General features: G+C 37.0%; 1 protein-coding gene across 7 annotated transcripts; it reads left to right on the forward strand.

Moving 5' to 3' along the window:
• The first annotated feature begins 6596 nt into the window (after nt 1–6596).
• Znt77c (Zinc transporter 77C) lies at nt 6597–19460 on the forward strand. Of its 7 annotated transcripts, XM_071774530.1 has the most exons (9): nt 8143–8651; nt 8736–8869; nt 11929–12135; nt 13123–13233; nt 13779–14077; nt 14426–14670; nt 14933–15111; nt 15278–15373; nt 15448–19460. In XM_071774530.1, the coding sequence occupies exons 3-9, from the start codon at nt 11935–11937 to the stop codon at nt 15895–15897; spliced, it is 1581 nt and encodes a 526-aa protein (XP_071630631.1). In that variant the 5' UTR covers nt 8143–8651; nt 8736–8869; nt 11929–11934; the 3' UTR covers nt 15898–19460. The 7 variants fall into 7 exon arrangements, with proteins under 7 accessions (XP_071630628.1, XP_071630632.1, XP_071630631.1 ...); XM_071774527.1 differs by lacking the exons at nt 8143–8651; nt 8736–8869 and adding an exon at nt 6597–6836; XM_071774531.1 differs by lacking the exons at nt 8143–8651; nt 8736–8869 and adding an exon at nt 7464–8107.
• Nucleotides 19461–19664: the final 204 nt, after the last annotated feature.

Genomic DNA, 19664 nt, shown 5'->3' on the forward strand with positions numbered 1-19664 from the left:
GTCCAACTCACAATGGCCTGGAGGAACAACCAATCGGGGCCGAGATAAACGGCGCTGGTTAAAATTGAAATTAAGTCCAGCTCACCAGGGCCTGCAGGAACAACCAATCGAGGCCGAGATAAGCGGCGCTGGTTAAAATTGAAATTAGTCCAACTCACAATGACCTGCAGGAACAACCAATCAAGGCCGAGATAAGCGGCGCTGGTTAAAATTGAAATTAAGTCCAACTCACAATGGCCTGGAGGAACAACCAATCGGGCCGAGATAAGTCCAACTCACAAAGGCCTGCAGGAACAACCAATCGGCGCTGCTTAAAATTGAAATTAAGTCTAACTCACAAAGGCCTGCAGGAACAACCAATCGGCGCTGCTTAAAATTGAAATTAAGTCCAACTCACAAGAGCCTGCAGGATCAACCAATCGACGCTGCTTAAAATTGAAATTAAGTCCAACTCACAAGGGCCTGCAGGATCAACCAATCGGCGCTGCTTAAAATGGAAATTAAGTCCAGCTCACAGGGGCCTGCAGGAACAACCAATCGGCGCTGCTTGAAATTGAAATTAAGCCCAGCTCACAAGGGCCTGCAGGAACAACCAATCGGCGCTGCTTATGATTGAAATTAAGTCCAGCTCACAAGGGCCTGCAGGAACAACCAATCGGGGCCGAGATAAACGGCGCTGGTTAAATTTGAAATTAAGTCCAACTCACAATGACCTGCAGGAACAACCAATCGGGGCCGAGATAAGCGGCGCTGGTTAAAATTGAAATTAAGTCCAGCTCACCAAAGCCTGCAGGAGCAACCAATCGAGGCCGAGATAAGCGGCGCTGGTTAAAATTGAAATTAAGTCCAGCTCACAAGAGCCTGCAGGAACAACCAATCGGCGCTTCTTAAAATTGAAATTAAGTCCAGCTCACAGGGGCCTGCAGGAACAACCAATCGGCGCTGGTTAAAATTGAAATTAAGTCCAGCTCACAAGAGCCTGCAGGAACAACCAATCGGCGCTTCTTAAAATTGAAATTAAGTCCAGCTCACAGGGGCCTGCAGGAACAACCAATCGGCGCTGCTTAAAATTGAAATTAAGTCCAGCTCACAAGGGCCTGCAGGAACAACCAATCGGCGCATCTTAACAATTGAAATTAAGTCCAGCTCACAAAGGCCTGCAGGAACAACCAATCGGCGCTGCTTATGATTGAAATTAAGTCCAGCTCACAAGAGCCTGCACTAACAACCAATCGGCGTTGCTTAACATTGAAATTAAGTCCAACTCACAAGGGCCTGCAGGAACAACCAATCGGCGCTTCTTAAAATTGAAATTAAGTCCAGCTCACAAGGGCCTGCAGGAACAACCAATCGGGGCCGAGATAAACGGCGCTGGTTAAAATTGAAATTAAGTCCAGCTCACAAGGGCCTGCAGGAACAACCAATCGGGGCCGAGATAAACGGCGCTGGTTAAAATTGAAATTAAGTCCAACTCACAATGACATGCAGGAACAACCAATCGGGGCCGAGATGAGCGGCGCTGGTTAAAATTGAAATTAAGTCCAACTCACAATGACCTGCAGGAACAACCAATCGGGGCCGAGATCAGCGGCGCTGGTTAAAATTGAAATTAAGTCCAACTCACAATGGCCTGGAAAAACAACCAATCGGGGCCGAGATAAACGGCGCTGGTTAAAATTGAAATTAAATCCAACTCACAATGACCTGCAGGAACAACCAATCGAGGCCGAGATAAGCGGCGCTGGTTAAAATTGAAATTAAGTCCAACTCACAATGGCCTGGAGAAACAACCAATCGGGGCCGAGATAAGCGGCGCTGGTTAAAATTGAAATTAAGTCCAGCTCACCAGGGCCTGCAGGAACAACCAATCGGCGCTGCTTATGATTGAAATTAAGTCCAGCTCACAAGGGCCTGCAAGAACAACCAATCGGCGCTGCTTATGATTGAAATTAAATCCAGCTCACAAGGGCCTGCACTAACAACCAATCGGCGCTGCTTAACTTTGAAATTAAGTCCAACTCACAAGGGCCTGCAGGAACAACCAATCGGCGCTGCTTAAAATTGAAATTAAGTCCAGCTCACAAGGGCCTGCAGGAACAACCAATCGGCGCTGCTTAAAATTGAAATTAAGTCCAGCTCACAAGGGCCTGCAGGAACAACCAATCGGCGCTGCTTAAAATTGAAATTAAGTCCAACTCACAAGAGCCTGCAGGAACAACCAATCGGCGCTGCTTAAAATTGAAATTAAGTCCAGCTCACAGGGGCCTGCAGGAACAACCAATCGGCGCTGCTTAAAATGGAAATTAAGTCCAGCTCACAGGGGCCTGCAGGAACAACCAATCGGCGCTGCTTAAAATTGAAATTAAGTCCAGCTCACAGGGGCCTGCAGGAACAACCAATCGGCGCTGCTTAAAATTGAAATTAAGTCCAGCTCACAAGGGCCTGCAGGAACAACCTATCGGCGCATCTTAACAATTGAAATTAAGTCCAGCTCACAAGGGCCTGCAGGAACAACCAATCGGCGCTTCTTAAAATTGAAATTAAGTCCAGCTCACAAGGGCCTGCAGGAACAACCAATCGGCGCTTCTTAAAATTGAAATTAAGTCCAGCTCACAAGGGCCTGCAGGAACAACCAATCGGCGCTTCTTAAAATTGAAATTAAGTCCAGCTCACAAGGGCCTGCAGGAACAACCAATCGGCGCTTCTTACAATTAAAATTAAGTCCAGCTCACAAGGGCCTGCACTAACAACCAATCGGCGCTGCTTAACATTGAAATTAAGTCCAACTCACAAGGGCCTGCAGGAACAACCAATCGGGGCCAAGATAAGCGGCGCTGGTTAAAATTGAAATTAAGTCCAACTCACAATGGCCTGGAGGAACAACCAATCGGGGCCGAGATAAGCGGCGCTGGTTAAAATTGAAATTAAGTCCAGCTCACCAGGGCCTGCAGGAACAACCAATCGAGGCCGAGATAAGCGGCGCTGGTTAAAATTGAAATTAAGTCCAGCTCACAAGGGCCTGCAGGAACAACCAATCGGCGCTGCTTATGATTGAAATTAAGTCCAGCTCACAAGGGCCTGCAGGAACAACCAATCGGCGCTGCTTATGATTGAAATTAAGTCCAGCTCACAAGGGCCTGCACTAACAACCAATCGGCGCTGCTTAACATTGAAATTAAGTCCAACTCACAAGGGCTTGCAGAAACCACCAATCGGCGCTTCTTAAAATTGAAATTAAGTCCAACTCACAATGACCTGCAGGAACAACCAATCGGGGCCGAGATAAACGGCGCTGGTTAAAATTGAAATTAAGTCCAACTCACAATGACCTGCAGGAACAACCAATCGGGGCCGAGATAAGCGGCGCTGGTTAAAATTGAAATTAAGTCCAACTCACAATGGCCTGGAGGAACAACCAATCGGGGCCGAAATAAGCGGCGCTGGTTAAAATTGAAATTAAGTCTAGCTCACCAGGGCCTGCAGGAACAGCCAATCGAGGCCGAGATAAGCGGCGCTGGTAAAAATTGAAATTAAGTCCAGCTCACAAAAGCCTGCAGGAACAACCAATCGGCGCTGCTTATGATTGAAATTAAGTCCAGCTCACAAGGGCCTGCACTAACAACCAATCGGCGCTGCTTAACATTGAAATTAAGTCCAACTCACAAGGGCCTGCAGGAACAACCAATCGGCGCTTCTTAAAATTGAAATTAAGTCCAGCTCACAAGGGCCTGCAGGAACAACCAATCGGGGCCGAGATAAACGGCGCTGGTTAAAATTGAAATTAAGTCCAACTCACAATGACCTGCAGGAACAACCAATCGGGGCCGAGATAAGCGGCGCTGGTTAAAATTGAAATTAAGTCCAACTCACAATGACCTGCAGGAACAACCAATCGGGGCCGAGATAAGCGGCGCTGGTTAAAATTGAAATTAAGTCCAACTCACAATGGCCTGGAGGAACAACCAATCGGGGCCGAGATAAGCAACGCTGGTTAAAATTGAAATTAAGTCCAGCTCACAATGGCCTGGAGGAACAACCAATCGGGGCCGAAATAAGCGGCGCTGGTTAAAATTGAAATTAAGTCCAGCTCACCAGGGCCTGCAGGAACAACCAATCGGCGCTGGTTAAAATTGAAATTATGTCCAACTCACAAGGGCCTGCAGGAACAACCAATCGGGGCCGAGATAAGCGGCGCTGGTTAAAATTGAAATTAAGTCCAGCTCACCAGGGCCTGCAGGAACAACCAATCGGCGCTGCTTATGATTGAAATTAAGTCCAGCTCACAAGGGCCTGCAGGAACAACCAATCGGCGCTGCTTATGATTGAAATTAAGTCCAGCTCACAAGGGCCTGCAGGAACAACCAATCGGCGCTTCTTAAAATTGAAATTAAGTCCAGCTCACAAGGGATTGCAGGAACAACCAATCGGAGCTGGTTAAAATTGAAATTAAGTCCAGCTCACAAGGGCCTGCAGGAACAACCAATCGGCGCTGCTTAAAATTGAAATTAAGTCCAACTCACAAGGGCCTGCAGGAACAACCAATCGGCGCTGCTTAAAATTGAAATTAAGTCCAGCTCACAGGGGCCTGCAGGAACAACCAATCGGCGCTGCTTAAAATGGAAATTAAGTCCAGCTCACAGGGGCCTGCAGGAACAACCAATCGGCGCTGCTTAAAATTGAAATTAAGTCCAACTCACAAAGGCCTGCAGGAACAACCAATCGGCGCTGCTTAAAATTGAAATTAAGTCCAACTCACAAAGGCCTGCAGGAACAACCAATCGGCGCTGCTTAAAATTGAAATTAAGTCCAACTCACAAGGGCCTGCACTAACAACCAATCGGCGCTGCTTAACATTGAAATTAAGTCCAACTCACAAGGGCCTGCAGGAACAACCAATCGGGGCCGAGATAAGCGGCGCTGGTTAAAATTGAAATTAAGTCCAACTCACAATGGCCTGGAGGAACAACCAATCGGGGCCGAGATAAACGGCGCTGCTTAAAATTGAAATTAAGTCCAGCTCACAAGGGCCTGCAGGAACAACCAATCGGCGCTGCTTAAAATGGAAATTAAGTCCAGCTCACAGGGGCCTGCAGGAACAACCAATCGGCGCTGCTTGAAATTGAAATTAAGCCCAGCTCACAAGGGCCTGCAGAAACAACCAATCGGCGCTGCTTAAAATTGAAATTAAGTCCAACTCACAGGGGCCTGCAAAAACAACCAATCGGCCCTGCTTAAAATTGAAATTAAGTCCAACTCACAGGGGCCTGCAGGAACAACCAATCGGCGCCGAGATAAGCGGGCGCGGCTTAAAATTGAAATTAAGTCCAACTCACAGGGGCCTGCGGGAACCGCCAATCGGCGCCGAGATGAGCGGCGCTGCTTAAAATTGAAATTAAGTCCAACTCACAGGGGCCTGCAGGAACAACCAATCGGCGCCGAGATAAGCGGCCGCGGCTTAAAATTGAAATTAAGTCCAACTCACAAGGGCCTGCAGGAACAACCAATCGGCGCCGCGATACGCGGCGCTTAAAGTTTAAATTAGATCTAACTCCCTAGGGGCCTGCAGCTCAACCAATCGGCGCAGCGATACGCGGCGCTTAAAGTTTAAATTAGATCTAACTCCCTAGGGGCCTGCAGCACAACCAATCGGCGCAGCAATACGCGGCGCTTAAAGTTTAAATTAAATTCAACTCTAAGCGAGCCTGCAGAACAACCAATCGGCGCCGCAATACGCGGCGCTTAAAGTTTAAATTAAATCTAACTCTCGCGAGCCTGCAGAAAAACTTTAAATACACATTGAAAAGCCGTAAGCATGGATAATACACGGTGGTAAAACAAAGCTAATGTCGCGCGCAAATGTCGACAAGACTAACGCGGTCAAGTCGAAAGGAACATTTCTGAATTGTTTAATCATTTCATACGTCGAGCTCTACTTACGTGCGTGTAGCTGACTGCTATGGCTAAAAAGCTATAGAATGGAACGTATATAAAAAATAAAACAAAAGATTTCTCTTTGATCTTTAGATAATTTTATACTTTGAAAGTAGTGATATCTCGATTTATAGAGTATCTTTTATTTTTAAATTTGTCTTTGAAAAGATTCCAAAAGTTATATTAATCCAAACATCAACATTTTTGTCCTGTAATCAAGACTTTATTATTTTGACTTTTAACTTTTCCATTTAGTTATGTATCTGTTCCAACAGTGCAACGTAATCAACGCCGGCATTCATTGTTCTACTTGTATTTCATTTTTATAGAGCCAAGTCTCTGTAATATATTTAATGCTTATATAACTTTTATCTACAATATTATTATATATATTATATATCTCTTTATATAGCATTGCGTTTTAATGCGAGTTAAAGAAAATGTAAAACAACGTGCGTGTTATAGGACCATTCTAGGATACGCGATAATCCTTGAAGTAATAATCGTAAACGCGCTTATCAAGACTTCGATAGCGAGGAAGCACAGTCGAGTTTAAACGTCCCTGGATTCATAGTTATCTGATGTTCATTATGACGTCCGAGTCTTTTATTTGATCATTGGATACGCGAGCAGATAATCGGTGGGTTATCGGCTACTGCCTACTTTTATAGCGATCACAATGGACAGCCGATATAATCCACGCATGGTCGGAGACAAACGTTAGTTCGCCTACGCGATATGCGCGCATTGCACGATTTCGGTTGTCCCCGAAGAGATCTCCGGCGCGAATTTCGTAAATAATACGAAATATCAATATATAGGATGCGATACGTGTGTTCCTCTTCCCAAGAGTGACGATATATTCTCACTGATATCTTCAACAAAACAGTTACCAAAGTTCAGAGGTCAGTACAACTTTTCATTACCATAGCGATTATAAAGCGTCTCTTCTTCTTCTTCTTCTTCTTCTTCTTCTTCTTCTTCTTCTTCTTCTTCTTCTTCTTCTTCTTCTTCTTCTTCTTCTTCTTCTTCGAGAGAGAGAGAGAGAGAGAGAGAGAGAGAGAGAGAGAAGATCAGAAAAATACCCATACACGCACATACATACATACATACAAACACACGCAGTTTATTTACATGTTCTTTTTGCACAGATCACGAATAATTCGTAAAAAATTACACGCGCAAGTAGTATAGCTTTCAGACGCAACTAACTCGTAAATTTAGGACATTCTGCACATAAAAAAATATCATTCTACAGCCAAGGAAAGCACGTACTTATCTTTAATTATTAATAAATAAATTTTTATTTATCATTCACAAAAAGAACCGCGTTGACTCTCGATGTCCAGTGGGCCTATTCTGTAACTCTTAACGACAGTTTCGTTATCGTTATACTTGTGTGTTGCGCAGATATTATATATAGTAAAAAAGCTGCGCAACGACAAACGATAACGACAACGAAACTGTCAAGAGTTCCAGAATAGGCCTACAGATTTAATCTTTATTGTTTATTATCTCTCGAGTCCTAGTTTATTAATTTTTATTTTATTTGTTTCAAGTAATAGTTTTCTTCAACAAAGGATATTTTCTTAATAATTTGTAAGATGTACTTGGGGCACAAGTCTTGGAAAAGCTCATCATTTGTGCTCAAGACAAGAATTTATTCTTTTTTCAAAAATATTATATACTTTAAGTACATGTTTCTCTTCCGTAGACTCTACATATATGTATAGTAAGTAAACCAAATTCTTGCGTATTAATTAAATATTTTTGTTTCAAGTACTAGACTTACTAAAGATCTAGATTATCTAGAATATGTTTTGAATAAATGTGATGCTTGTCATGATTTTATGGTAAATTTGCGGATATTATATAAACTTATCAAATACTTGAAACAAGTAATATTTGCTTCCTGGGAGTATGTACTTTTCTGTGTGTGTGTGTGTGTGTGTGTGTGTGTGTGTGTGTGAGAGAGAGAGAGAATTGGAGAATGTATTAAACGATAATATGTTAAAATACGCGCCACTTCCGTTCCTATTGTATTATTATTATTGTGTAGATTATTCGAATGAGTCTACTGATAAGATAGCAACACGCATGGCGTAATGTTCTTCAGACTCTTCTAGTTCGCCTGACTGCGGAGAGTCGGGAAAGATCCAGCGCAGAACTATCAAACGTAACTATCTATATCGATCGACGCGTAATCGTCTCCCGATGATTTTGTCGCGCTTTTACGTTTATTATACAATAGATTTCACATTGACCGTCCGAAATAACATCGATTGTGGGAGCGGGAATTTCGTTGTTCAAAGCCTATTACTGCGCCCGGATGTTCGCAACTAACGCTTTGACGGTTCCCCTCTCAGATCTAACACATCAGAGACTTGCGACACGTACACGTTTGACAGGCTATACGACGTGCACTCGTTCGTGTCGCTGTGCGTGCCTGTGTCGTCACGACTATGCGCACTCGCTATACTGCACACTCAATTTAAATCAGTCTCAAAACAAGCCGCCCGCGCCGGTACGTTCCTCATTTTTCGTTCTCGCAGTCGGATACGAATTTTCTAACTGAATGTTATAAATTAAAAACGCTGAATCAATTAAGAATTAGCATATTAGCGTTTTACAATGCAATATGCCTTTTTACAAAGTTATGTTAGTTGCATGTAGACAATATCGCAGTCTTAAACACCAATTCCTGTATGTAAAAGGATCCTGTATGTAAATCTTTCAAAGTGCATTGGGATTATATGATTTTAAAACACGTTGCTCGTATTCTCATTTCCGACTTTAATTTGCAGCAGTCAAACGTAGTTATATTTCAATGACGACGAAATTGATCGTTTGACTTTGTTTTTATACGCAAAACGATCCATCCGCAGTGTCTCTTGTCACCGAAATCTCCCGATTCGCGAAATTTACTGCACGCCGCGATGTAAGTATATAACGGCAACGATTAAACGGATGCACGCACAGTTAACTATAAATTGTCTTGCCGAAGGTCGGCGCCGCGCGGAAACGATCTTGCGTCGTCTTCTTCATCACGTTAACGTCCGACGTGGGCGAGAGTCCTCTCGTCAAGAGTCTTCTCGGACGAGGTAGAGTAACTGCAGACGCCGCGAGATCGGATAGCGAACTTTTTAAAGACAACACGAAACGATTCATTGGCTTAACAAACGTCTCCCGATAAGCGACCGCGGTCAAACAACAGCATTATAGTGCAGGTACACGGATTTCAGATCTAAGATAAAAACTGAGATCAAGATCGATCAACGCACGCGCACATCATGAAATGCAGATTATCTGACAAAGTGACAGTAAGTGATAATAATATGTCACGTCCTCCGTGTAAGGGACGAAGAACTGGCGATGGACGTACGAACTGACGGACGGAGGACGACCCGACTCATCGGGTTCAATAGCTAAGATAATCGCGAAACGTCTAACCGCTCCGTGCTCTAATATCGTTTTGTCCGCACGGCGACTGTCTGCGTTCAGTCAGGCGTCCACTTTTTATCGATCTACCCGAGTATCTTTCATTATACTCGAAAAATGTTGCTTAATCAGTAAAGAACACGATATTGATCACTCATAAACAGTGTTTTTCCTCTTCGCCACCGTACAGTGCAGTGAAACTTTACATCAAAGTGATCTTGAATTCCCGCGGGGCGTTGTCCGTAAGAATTATAAAAAAAGTACGTTTTTGGATAACTCTTTGCTATAGGTACATTTATTTTTAATTTTAGAAAAAAATGCTTTTTTCTTAAATTAAAAATAAAAAAGTTTTTGGGGGTGGTAAATTAAAATGACTCACCCTATATATAGGCTATCGAGACTATCTCACGTTCGACGGTCAAACTGTTTCAATACACTTTTTGGATAGAAATAAAAGAACAAGCTTATATAAATGTAGACCTATAAATGTTTCATTCAAAACTTGTAACAAAAATATATATGTTTAAAGTGAGAGAGATTTATAATGGATTTATTTGTTAAAGAATCAATGCGCGTATATGCAAAGATACAATATAATACCTACACACACACACACACACACACACACACACACACACACACACACACACACACACACACACACACACACACACACACACACACACGTGTGTGTGTGTGTGTATTTTATATACATATAAAGTGTCTTTTAAAGATTGCCCACTAATTACACAACTCCTTATTAAAAATTTTGGGTAAAAAAATCCATTTTTTTTCTATAATGCATAATAAAGCAGTAATTAAAGAGTAAAATCAATCCAATCAGCGCCATCCTTTAGTCAAACATACGTCAATGAGCCGCGCGTGCCTGGTAGTGTGCCTTCAATAACAGAAATAAATTTTTCTTGCATTAAGAATTATTTTCCTCTTGTCAAAAGCACTTGCAATAAATTTCGACAATGAATGAAACTCTTGCCAAGACGTAACCATTATCAACATATAGCCCTTATAGAAATTTAATACTGTAAGTGATTTTTTGGCTAGTAATTAATCACTTAAAAACACTATTAAAAGCACTGTTAATAGTGCTTTTAATAGTGCTTTTAAATGATTAATCACTAGCCAAAAAATCACTTACAGTATTAAATTTCTATAAGGGAGAGATTTAGACAAATATAAAAAAATTAACACTGTTTTATAAAAATTTTTTCTAAACACGTCGTTTCTTTAGAAATCTTTGCGTTAACCCTTAAATATTAAAACAAATCACTTTTAGAATCTTTCTACAAATGGTTTCGTCCATCAGTTACTCTAAAATAATAAATTTTTTAAGAGAAATTTATTACAACTATTGGATATTTAATCAACTTTATGCTTAAAAGAAAATACATAAAAATAGAGAAAGACAGCCTTTCTTTATAAGAGAAATTTATTCTTTTTTTTTAATAATATTTGAATAGACGTTTCCATTTAATATGTATATTACAGATTATTGAAATACAGGAAAGAAATGTTTTATTTATTTTTGCGAATGTCACAGATTTATATACAAATTATTCTACTAAATATATAATTGGAAAAATCTTTTATAAGTAGTTATTTTTTGTTTATCCTGATGTAAAATATATAATTAATATTTTTGTTTATAGAACTTTAGAAGTAATTAATGGAACGATATAATAAAAAATTAAATGAAAATATAGAATTGTTATATTAATAAATAAAAAATGGGAAAAAGTTTAATTATAAAAAACAGTCTTTGTTCGCGTTGATCCATGGTTCACTTTGTTTGTGATTGATTGAAATTGATTGCTAACGTCTAGATCGATAACACGTCCAACGTGGAGATTATCTTTATTGATCGCACGATATGTTCAACACATTTACTTTTATCTCTTTAAATAATATATGAAAGTTTTATTAAAAATTTAATGAAAAAATTCAAGTTTAGTAAAAAGTTTAATTAAAAGCCAATAAATTTTGTATGGCGCGTCTGAAAAATATCTCGTAAACAGTACGCTCCCTTCACTGAGCTCATTTTCTTATCTATACGTCATTCTTAAAGAAGCATTATAGCTATTTATCTTACGTCCTCAACCAAAAGCAAACGTTTGAATTGAACACGTTCAATTCAATTCAATTTTCTTTTGCATTTAAATTGGCCTTTACAAACGCGAAACAAACTGTCACTCAAAGTAAATATTCCATGTACTAAAGTCTAAATTAATCATATACTTGACAAAAAGTAAACTTTTTACAAGCTGAAAAGCGACGATTAAGTCGACGGACATGGAAAATTTTCAAAAAAAAAGTAAAATCAATCTGTGGTAAATCCACCAAGTTTTACAACGACGATCGAAGATGTCTCTTATACAAACTGTCGTAGATAAATTTATGTGAAATCAAATGCGCGTGCAGATAGTATAAAGCGATTAGTTGAGATAATATTATGTGACAGTGGAGTAACAGTGTGTGATCGCCCATGTACGCGATATCGCTGTGTAGAGATGAGTAGAAACATTCACGTGACTTTGCGAACAGGGTCATATGGCTGTGAAAGAGTGGTTCAGGAGACTACAGCCGGTGCAACTGTACCTGGTGCTGTTCTTCACTACGGCTTTCTTCTTGGTCGAGATCGTCGCCAGTCACATAACACACTCGCTGACTCTGCTCCTCAACGCTTACCACATGCTCTGCAACATTGTGGCACTTGTCGGCTGCATCGCTTCGATCAAGACTTCGATTAAGGTAAGCGCGAAAAATCCGCGAAAGCCACATATTCATCAGTTTCACTTGCGCAAAGTGACACAAATCCACGCGCCCGATGACATATAATCTTTCGATCCAATCGGTGTTTATATCGCGTAGCGAATTTAAATGTGTACTTGTTGCAATGTAATACATTTCCTTCACAAATGTATGTAATATTACGAAAAAGAACCTTTTCTCTTTGCTAGATAAACAAATTTGATTTTAAGCATCTTAAATAATAACTATCCTTAAAAATCCTTCGCTATTAACGGCCTATTAATATAACCACTATGTCCTGCGCAGACCTATCTCTGTGATGTACAAAAGTGTACGGGCACTCTAACGTAACCGATAAATATAAATAAAATTGTAGTAATAAATGGCACACGTATAAATATGCAATGTTAAAAAGAACTCTGGCTCAAATGTTTGAACCTTCTCGCATATTGTCGTCAACCTTTTTTCATCTGTTTAGAATTTAGAATACGTCGAATAGAAAAATCAATAACGTGTATGATTGTATAAGATAACAAACTTTGGCTCTATTTCCGCGGTAAAGCATACTCGCGCAGTTCGGTGTCCATACCTATGATGACCTATTCTGTAACAAAAGAGTTGAATACAAAAATACACATACCGTACTGCTAATTACATCTATTTGCGTATACATGTACATACTTGCGCGTCAGCATGCAAAACAGATACAAACCTCGAACGAAATCTTACCTTATTGATATATTATTATTATTATTATTATTATTAATTCCCTAAACTTTCAAGTGGAGAATAGAGCCTCATCTCGAACGAAGGGAGACAACCCAAGTCGAGTTCCTTGGAGAATTTCGTAGTATTTTATATTGATATTTGATATAAGAAAGTTTGCATCAAGACTCGCATATTGGCCACGTATCGCTTCAATAATTCTAACCATGTTCTTCATGATGCAAATTTGTAAATTACTCGTAAATTACGTGTTGCTCACAGTATAGCTATCGGGAAAGATACAACAGTACGTGCAGTTCACTAGGAAATTCGACCATCTGCATTAACGGCGAAGAACAGGATTCTATCACGTCCTTATCAACAAAGACGAAGGTATATACGGTTTAACGATGTTGAAAAATAGAGATTAAAAGATTAAAATAGAAAACAGATATTTTTTCATTCTTTTTAATTTTAATAAAAGCCTTTTCTATAAAACTATTTTCGTGAAAGAGTTTTATCAAAGAAAATTATATAGTTTGTTTATTAAAAATAAATACCCTTATTTTTATTATGTAAAATATTTTTTTGAATCCTAAAAGTGTAATTAAATTTAAAATATTTATATTTAAATAAAACTAGTGATTTTCTTTTATATAATTTTACAATATAAATCTCAAATGATTTTCAAGAGAACTTGAAAACAATCGAGACAAAGAAAAAAACGTATCATTTTCAATGGAATCTTTATAAGACTATTAAAATAAAAATTCGTTTACACAAATAGAACTGCTATAAATACTCTTTAAAAAAAAATCTTTATTTGAAAAGATGAGTGTGTGTGCGTGCGTGCGTGTGTATGCGTGTGGATAGTTACTCATTAAAAGTTCTGCCAATAACCGACCGGCACAAATGTAAAAACTTTGCTTTACCATCAGGAATCATGGTCAGACAGAAGAATGAAAAACACATTTGGATGGGCCCGAATCGACATCGTTACGATGCTCGTCTGCTGCGTCTTTCTCGCCTCTTTTTGTTTCTCTTTGCTGATGGAAGCACTGCAGACATTGGTGCACATCGATCACCTGGATGAAATGCACCACCCATTGCCAGTGTTGTGCATCGGCGTTTCAGGAATACTTTTGAATGCCTTTTGCTATATCCTCATTGGAGGATTCACGTTCAATCAGGGAATTTTCTTGCACGTCACGAAGAGTGGCGACGTAATATTATGCAGGTGGTTTTTTTTATATAACAATAACTCGAATTACAAGAAGCTGGTGAAAAAATATACAATACGTTGGAATATTTAAATATTGTACTTGAAAAAGTTTGTGTTGATTACCTTAATATTACTTGCTCGTACAAGATAATAGATCGACTTACATAAAGTCAGTTTTTTAATTCTTGAAACGTGTATATGTATAATAGTAGAGATATAATACTTGTTTGCACAAATAATAAGAATTTTCAAGTTTTCGAGATAATTCATCAGAGATGAAAAATGGTTTGTTGAAATTTTATAAAAGTCGGTTTCACGCATATAAATTTTATTTACCGTAACGTGACACTTGACATTTCGCAGAAATGTGAGTTCGCAAGAAACGAAGGATGGTGAGCAACAACTGTCTGCGCAGACAAGACGAAGTCCATTGGCGATACCAAAAAGCGAAGGTTTAAGAGAAATGTGTCGAGACGTTCTCGGGTGCGTTTTCGTCATATTAGTGTCAATTTTAGTCTACTTCACCGATTCCGATGTGGCCAAATACATTGACCCGGTCTTCGCTATTATTTCGTCAATTTCTCTATTCGTCCTTTGCTATCCGTACAGTGAGTATATTACTATATTTGATAAATATACAATGAAAGAGAAAAGAAAACATAAGCAGCATAAATATAGTATAGATCGATAATGATACAAAGTGTCAACTATTCGTAAGATAATAATTTGAAGTGTTAATTTATTAGATATCTCTTATTTCATGAATAAAAATAATTTAATTCTTGAAAATACCTTGAGCCGTTTATTTTATCTGATTACTTTTATTTTATTACCCTTGTTTTGTTTTGTTTTTTTTGTTTTTTTTTACAGTGAAAGAATCAGGCCTGATATTGTTGCAAACAATTCCGAATCACATCAATATTGATTGTCTCAAAAGAGAACTGTTGGAAGCTTTTCCGGGTATCGTAAGCGTCCATGATTTACACGTATGGCAGTTGGCAAAGCATCAAGCTATCTGCACGGTCCATATTGTTTTTCTGAATCCAACGGTACATAAAAACAACTTTTTCTTTTTAATATAATTTAATTTATTTCAAACAATTTACACACTTGATAGAAATACATTTAACAATTTTTTGAAAAAGGGAACGTAGCTTTATTCGATATTTTCATTCGATATTAAAAATATAAATTTTTTCAATTTTTTAATTTTAGGTTTATGCTAGTATCACGGATCAAGTTACTGCCTTTTTCATCGAAATGGGCATCACGCAGGTCACTATACAGCCAGAGTTCCACAAGTTTCACAAGGTATCTCATTAATATTGATTCGTATCATCTTTAAAAACGTGCTTCATTAAATAATAATCTCGTCTGTACAACAGCAGATGAAGCCGAATACGGAGAAGACTGATTGCTTAATTCGTTGCCACGGGGAACACTGCAGTTCTTCCCAATGTTGCTCGCGAGAAAACTTCTTGGATGATGCGTGCAAGCCAACGAAAGATGCGCACACCATCAGCAGGAAATACGATAAAAAGGAGATAATACCAGCAGCTGCGTGTGCGATTAGCTTGGAAAAATTTACCGTTTACGAGGAGAAAACTCTAGAGCGGAATGTGAACGATCCAAGAACAAAAGAATCTGCGCATAATCCGACGAACGAAAGTGCTACATGTCACTCCAACGATAAAGAAATACAAAGCATTTTAAATGTTAATTCTGAAGCTAGTTCCCGTGCGTCAAGTCTAACCGATCAGACATCTACAAGTGTCACGACCGATCGAATACCCGCACGTGCCGATAGCAATCTGGACCACAGTGTCGTATCTTAAGTTTCTTACTTATACCGTTCAGAGATAGATGTTAGTTTTATTTAATACTTTTACCTGAAACTGGAACTTGCTTGTGAAAGAGACTATATGTGATATTCACATTTAAAAAACGCGATTTTTTATGCCACTCTCATGGCATTTGACAAAAAAAATTGTAGATAAAAATTTTTCAATTTTTTTCCACGTATAACTACAGTAATCAACGTAGTCATGTTAATATAAAAAAACCAAAGGCACTGTAATCCTTTTTTTAGCAAAAGTCGTATTTTCTCTTTTTTTCTAATAACGATCGCAATAATATTAAGAGGAATATACAGTTTACTTTTAAAAGTGCTGTTAAAATTCAGACACTTGGAAGTTGCAATCCATCTTTTGCAACATAAAATTTCTTTCTTATTATTAGAAAAGAAAAATATAGCATTAGCAAAAAATCACTTGATAGTATATAAAAAAATCAGGTACGTGATTCTATGATTCCACAAGTATTTGCCCAGCCGTGCTTTTTCAAAAAGTGTTGTAATAGAAAAATTCTTAAAGAAATCTTTTTCCCTTAAAAGAAATTAATAGATATAGATAAATATCTAGAAAGAGATTAATAGATAAATATAAAAACGATGATCCACGTTAAAAATCTTAAAATTAATTTACAAAAAAAGTAAAACTAATGGATGCGCAAGTATTTATGAGCAATAGCATATATTTCAATAAAAAAAATTTGACAATTTGTTGTTCTTTTATCTTGCAAATATAAAATTAGCAAAATTTAACAAATAATTTTACTAGTTTCCACACGAAAAAGTTTTGCTAACTGTCACTAAATAAAGTGTATTACTTTATTTCATATTTTTTGGAGATTATAACACTATTTACTATGCAACGAAGATGTCAAGGTATATCTATACTATTATTATAGTACACGCACAATACATATACATATATAAGATAAGATACATATATACACAATCACAATACGTATTGCATAAGATGAGATGCTAATGTCATAAGATGAGATACTAATGTAAGAAAGAAAATTGTGTGTGTATATGTTACGGGCAACTTGATAACGTGGGCATTATGCATAATGGTCGGGCAATATGCATAATTCTCAATTTGTTTGGTCAAAATGATTAATAGAGAAGAATTAATCAAATTTCCCGGTCATTATGAATATTTTTTTATTATTCTGTTACATAAAAGTGTTGAGGTACAGTTACCAAAAAATAAATAGTTTACAAGATGATTTATATTTCGTGTCAAAATGTGCCAGAATAAAATATAAAATATATCTTGTAAACAATTCATTTTTTGCCAACTCTACTTTAATACTTGTATATATGTATATGTATGTAGAATAATTAGAAGAATCTAATTATAAAAAAATCATACAATCATTTAATCTCCATGCAGTTAACATCATCAAAGATAAATAAGAAAGAAAAATCGTGTCTATAATTAATCTTAAAAGAATCTATAATTCACAAAGGAAGCAGCATAATTAACGAGCAAATCGACTATACACAAAAAAAAACATCTTTTAAACAAGAAAACAAAGTTTTAAAGATAACGATAACGATAACGTGTGTCATTGACTGCTTATCCTATACGTCAAGTGTGGACGCTAATGATCGGAAACCTGTTGCTGTGCTGTGATAGCAAGCAAGGGTCCACAGCACCCTAGCTTAAACTTTTTAGAGTCTCGTTGCTAAGACAGATAATTGTTTAGTCTTGATGTCCGCGACTAGAATCGCTGCAAGCTCGTGTGTAAATTGTGTATCGTTTACAAAGGAAATATTAATTGCAAATTTTCAATAAATTAAAAACATAAAAATTAATATTGACCTTATAAAAACAACATTTTATATTTCAAGTTGGATTTTTAAATTAAGTTTATTGAATTAAGAATTTATTGTATACCTAAAATTTTAAATAATTAAAAGTAATAATCAACGTTATTCCCCAGAATATTAGTTTCATTTTCTCGCGTTTCTAATTCCGAGATGACCACGTTGAAAAGATTGACCTCTCGGAATCACGGAAACATGTCAATCTTTTTCATCTTTCAAGAATCTTAATTTTTTAAAAGGATTATACTATACTAAATAGATTTTCGCACAAAAAGGCCTTATACATAATATAATAACGCAACAATCCTATCTGCGACAACATTAACGTGCACAAGAAAATGTATGAAAAGCTATACAAATCAACTATATTTAAATACATTAACGGAAACTATATGGTTTGGATATAACTCGCGCTTTTATTATATCATGTCCAAAGAAATTATTATAAATTCTGACGAAATGTGAGAAATAAAAATTGTTGAAATATTTGAAATGAGAAAATTATCATCGTATAAATACTGCCACGTCAAACATAAACGTTATTATGTTTATTTAATTTATGCTTAAAAAAACTACTTTTATTTATTAGTTTTATTATTATTCCATTATTCTTTACGAGCTCATTTATTTTTTATTATTTATAACGTATAACATGCTCATCTTATCCACTTTATATAATCACTTTTTGCATTAAATTGTAATCAAATTAAATATATAGAATAAAAAATTGAATTTAATTATTAAATGTAATAATAACTTGGTTTAATAAATTAATCATGTTGTGTTGTAATATCATTTAATACTACAACGCCATCACTATATAAATTTCCTAAGCTTCAACTACCACGTACCTACAAATTTTTAATAATGATTTTTGATAATGCAATGTTTAATTACATTTTCAATCTCATTTTAATTTTTAATAACTTAGCAAGTAATATAGACATATATTAACAATTTTTTTTTACTATTCCTTAATGTTGAATAAAAAAGAACTGTATATAAAATTACATAAACGTATTGCTTCTTATATTTTCATATTTAAAAGAAAAAAAATTACTCTGAAGAAACAAAGGCGCGTTAACTATGCCAATTCTTCCTGCTAACCATGTTTAATAACCATCAGTTTTTTGCACGTAGCTCATGCTAATTTAAAGATCCCGATAACATGTCGTGAATAATAAGAAAAATATAAGAAAGCAATGTTACTCGTAAACTAATTAAAACGTGCCATTTAGCAGCAAGTATCTCAGGCCCAAAATAATTAACCATAACTACATGGAGAGTAGGATTGTATATAAACATCTACATCTCTATTTATAGCACTTGCAGATATTCTCGGGAAAAAAATCTTTGATAACGTACACCAACGCCCGCGAATGTATGTAACGATCAAGAATTATTGTTATATATGTATATCAAACATTTTTATTACATAAAAACTGTTTTTAATTTCAGACTGTTCAAACTATTTGTTTTAATCTTTAGATTTTTTGAATTTACAATTTCACAAATTTATTTTAAAACTTCTGTTTGTTCACTGCAACCATCTTGGCGTGGTGATGTCAGAAACGAGAAAATATATCGTGAAAATTCCTTAAAAAAATACATAAAAATAGCGTTTGTAGTCGATAGACTTGCAAAATATACCTCTTCTTTTGCTCTGTAAAAAACTCTTCTTTTGCTTGGATAATCAATAAATAACCCATCTATGTCGAATTGACGTGTGCCTAATTATTATGAATGAAAACAAGCCGTTTGACAGCTGCCAACGTGAAATAAATATTAAAACACTACGGCAATTATTTTAAATATAGAAACATCAACGCTAATTGTAAAACGAAAGATGACGCTGTACATTACAAGAATAATTTACAGCTTTTTAACATCATTTCTCATGCCTTTTATAGTTTACACGTTTGC

Source organism: Temnothorax longispinosus, chromosome 3 (assembly GCF_030848805.1).
Source record: "Temnothorax longispinosus isolate EJ_2023e chromosome 3, Tlon_JGU_v1, whole genome shotgun sequence".
Taxonomy (NCBI): domain Eukaryota; kingdom Metazoa; phylum Arthropoda; class Insecta; order Hymenoptera; family Formicidae; genus Temnothorax; species Temnothorax longispinosus.

Bases quoted from the DNA above. Each gene is read 5' to 3' on its own strand.
- Znt77c (XM_071774526.1), top strand. From the start codon at position 9,222: ATGAAATGCAGATTATCTGACAAAGTGACA. The intron at 9,252-11,928 runs GTAAGTGATAAT...CTTTGCGAACAG, and splicing joins GATTATCTGACAAAGTGACA to GGTCATATGGCTGTGAAAGA. The intron at 14,671-14,932 runs GTGAGTATATTA...TTTTTTTTACAG, and splicing joins CGTCCTTTGCTATCCGTACA to TGAAAGAATCAGGCCTGATA.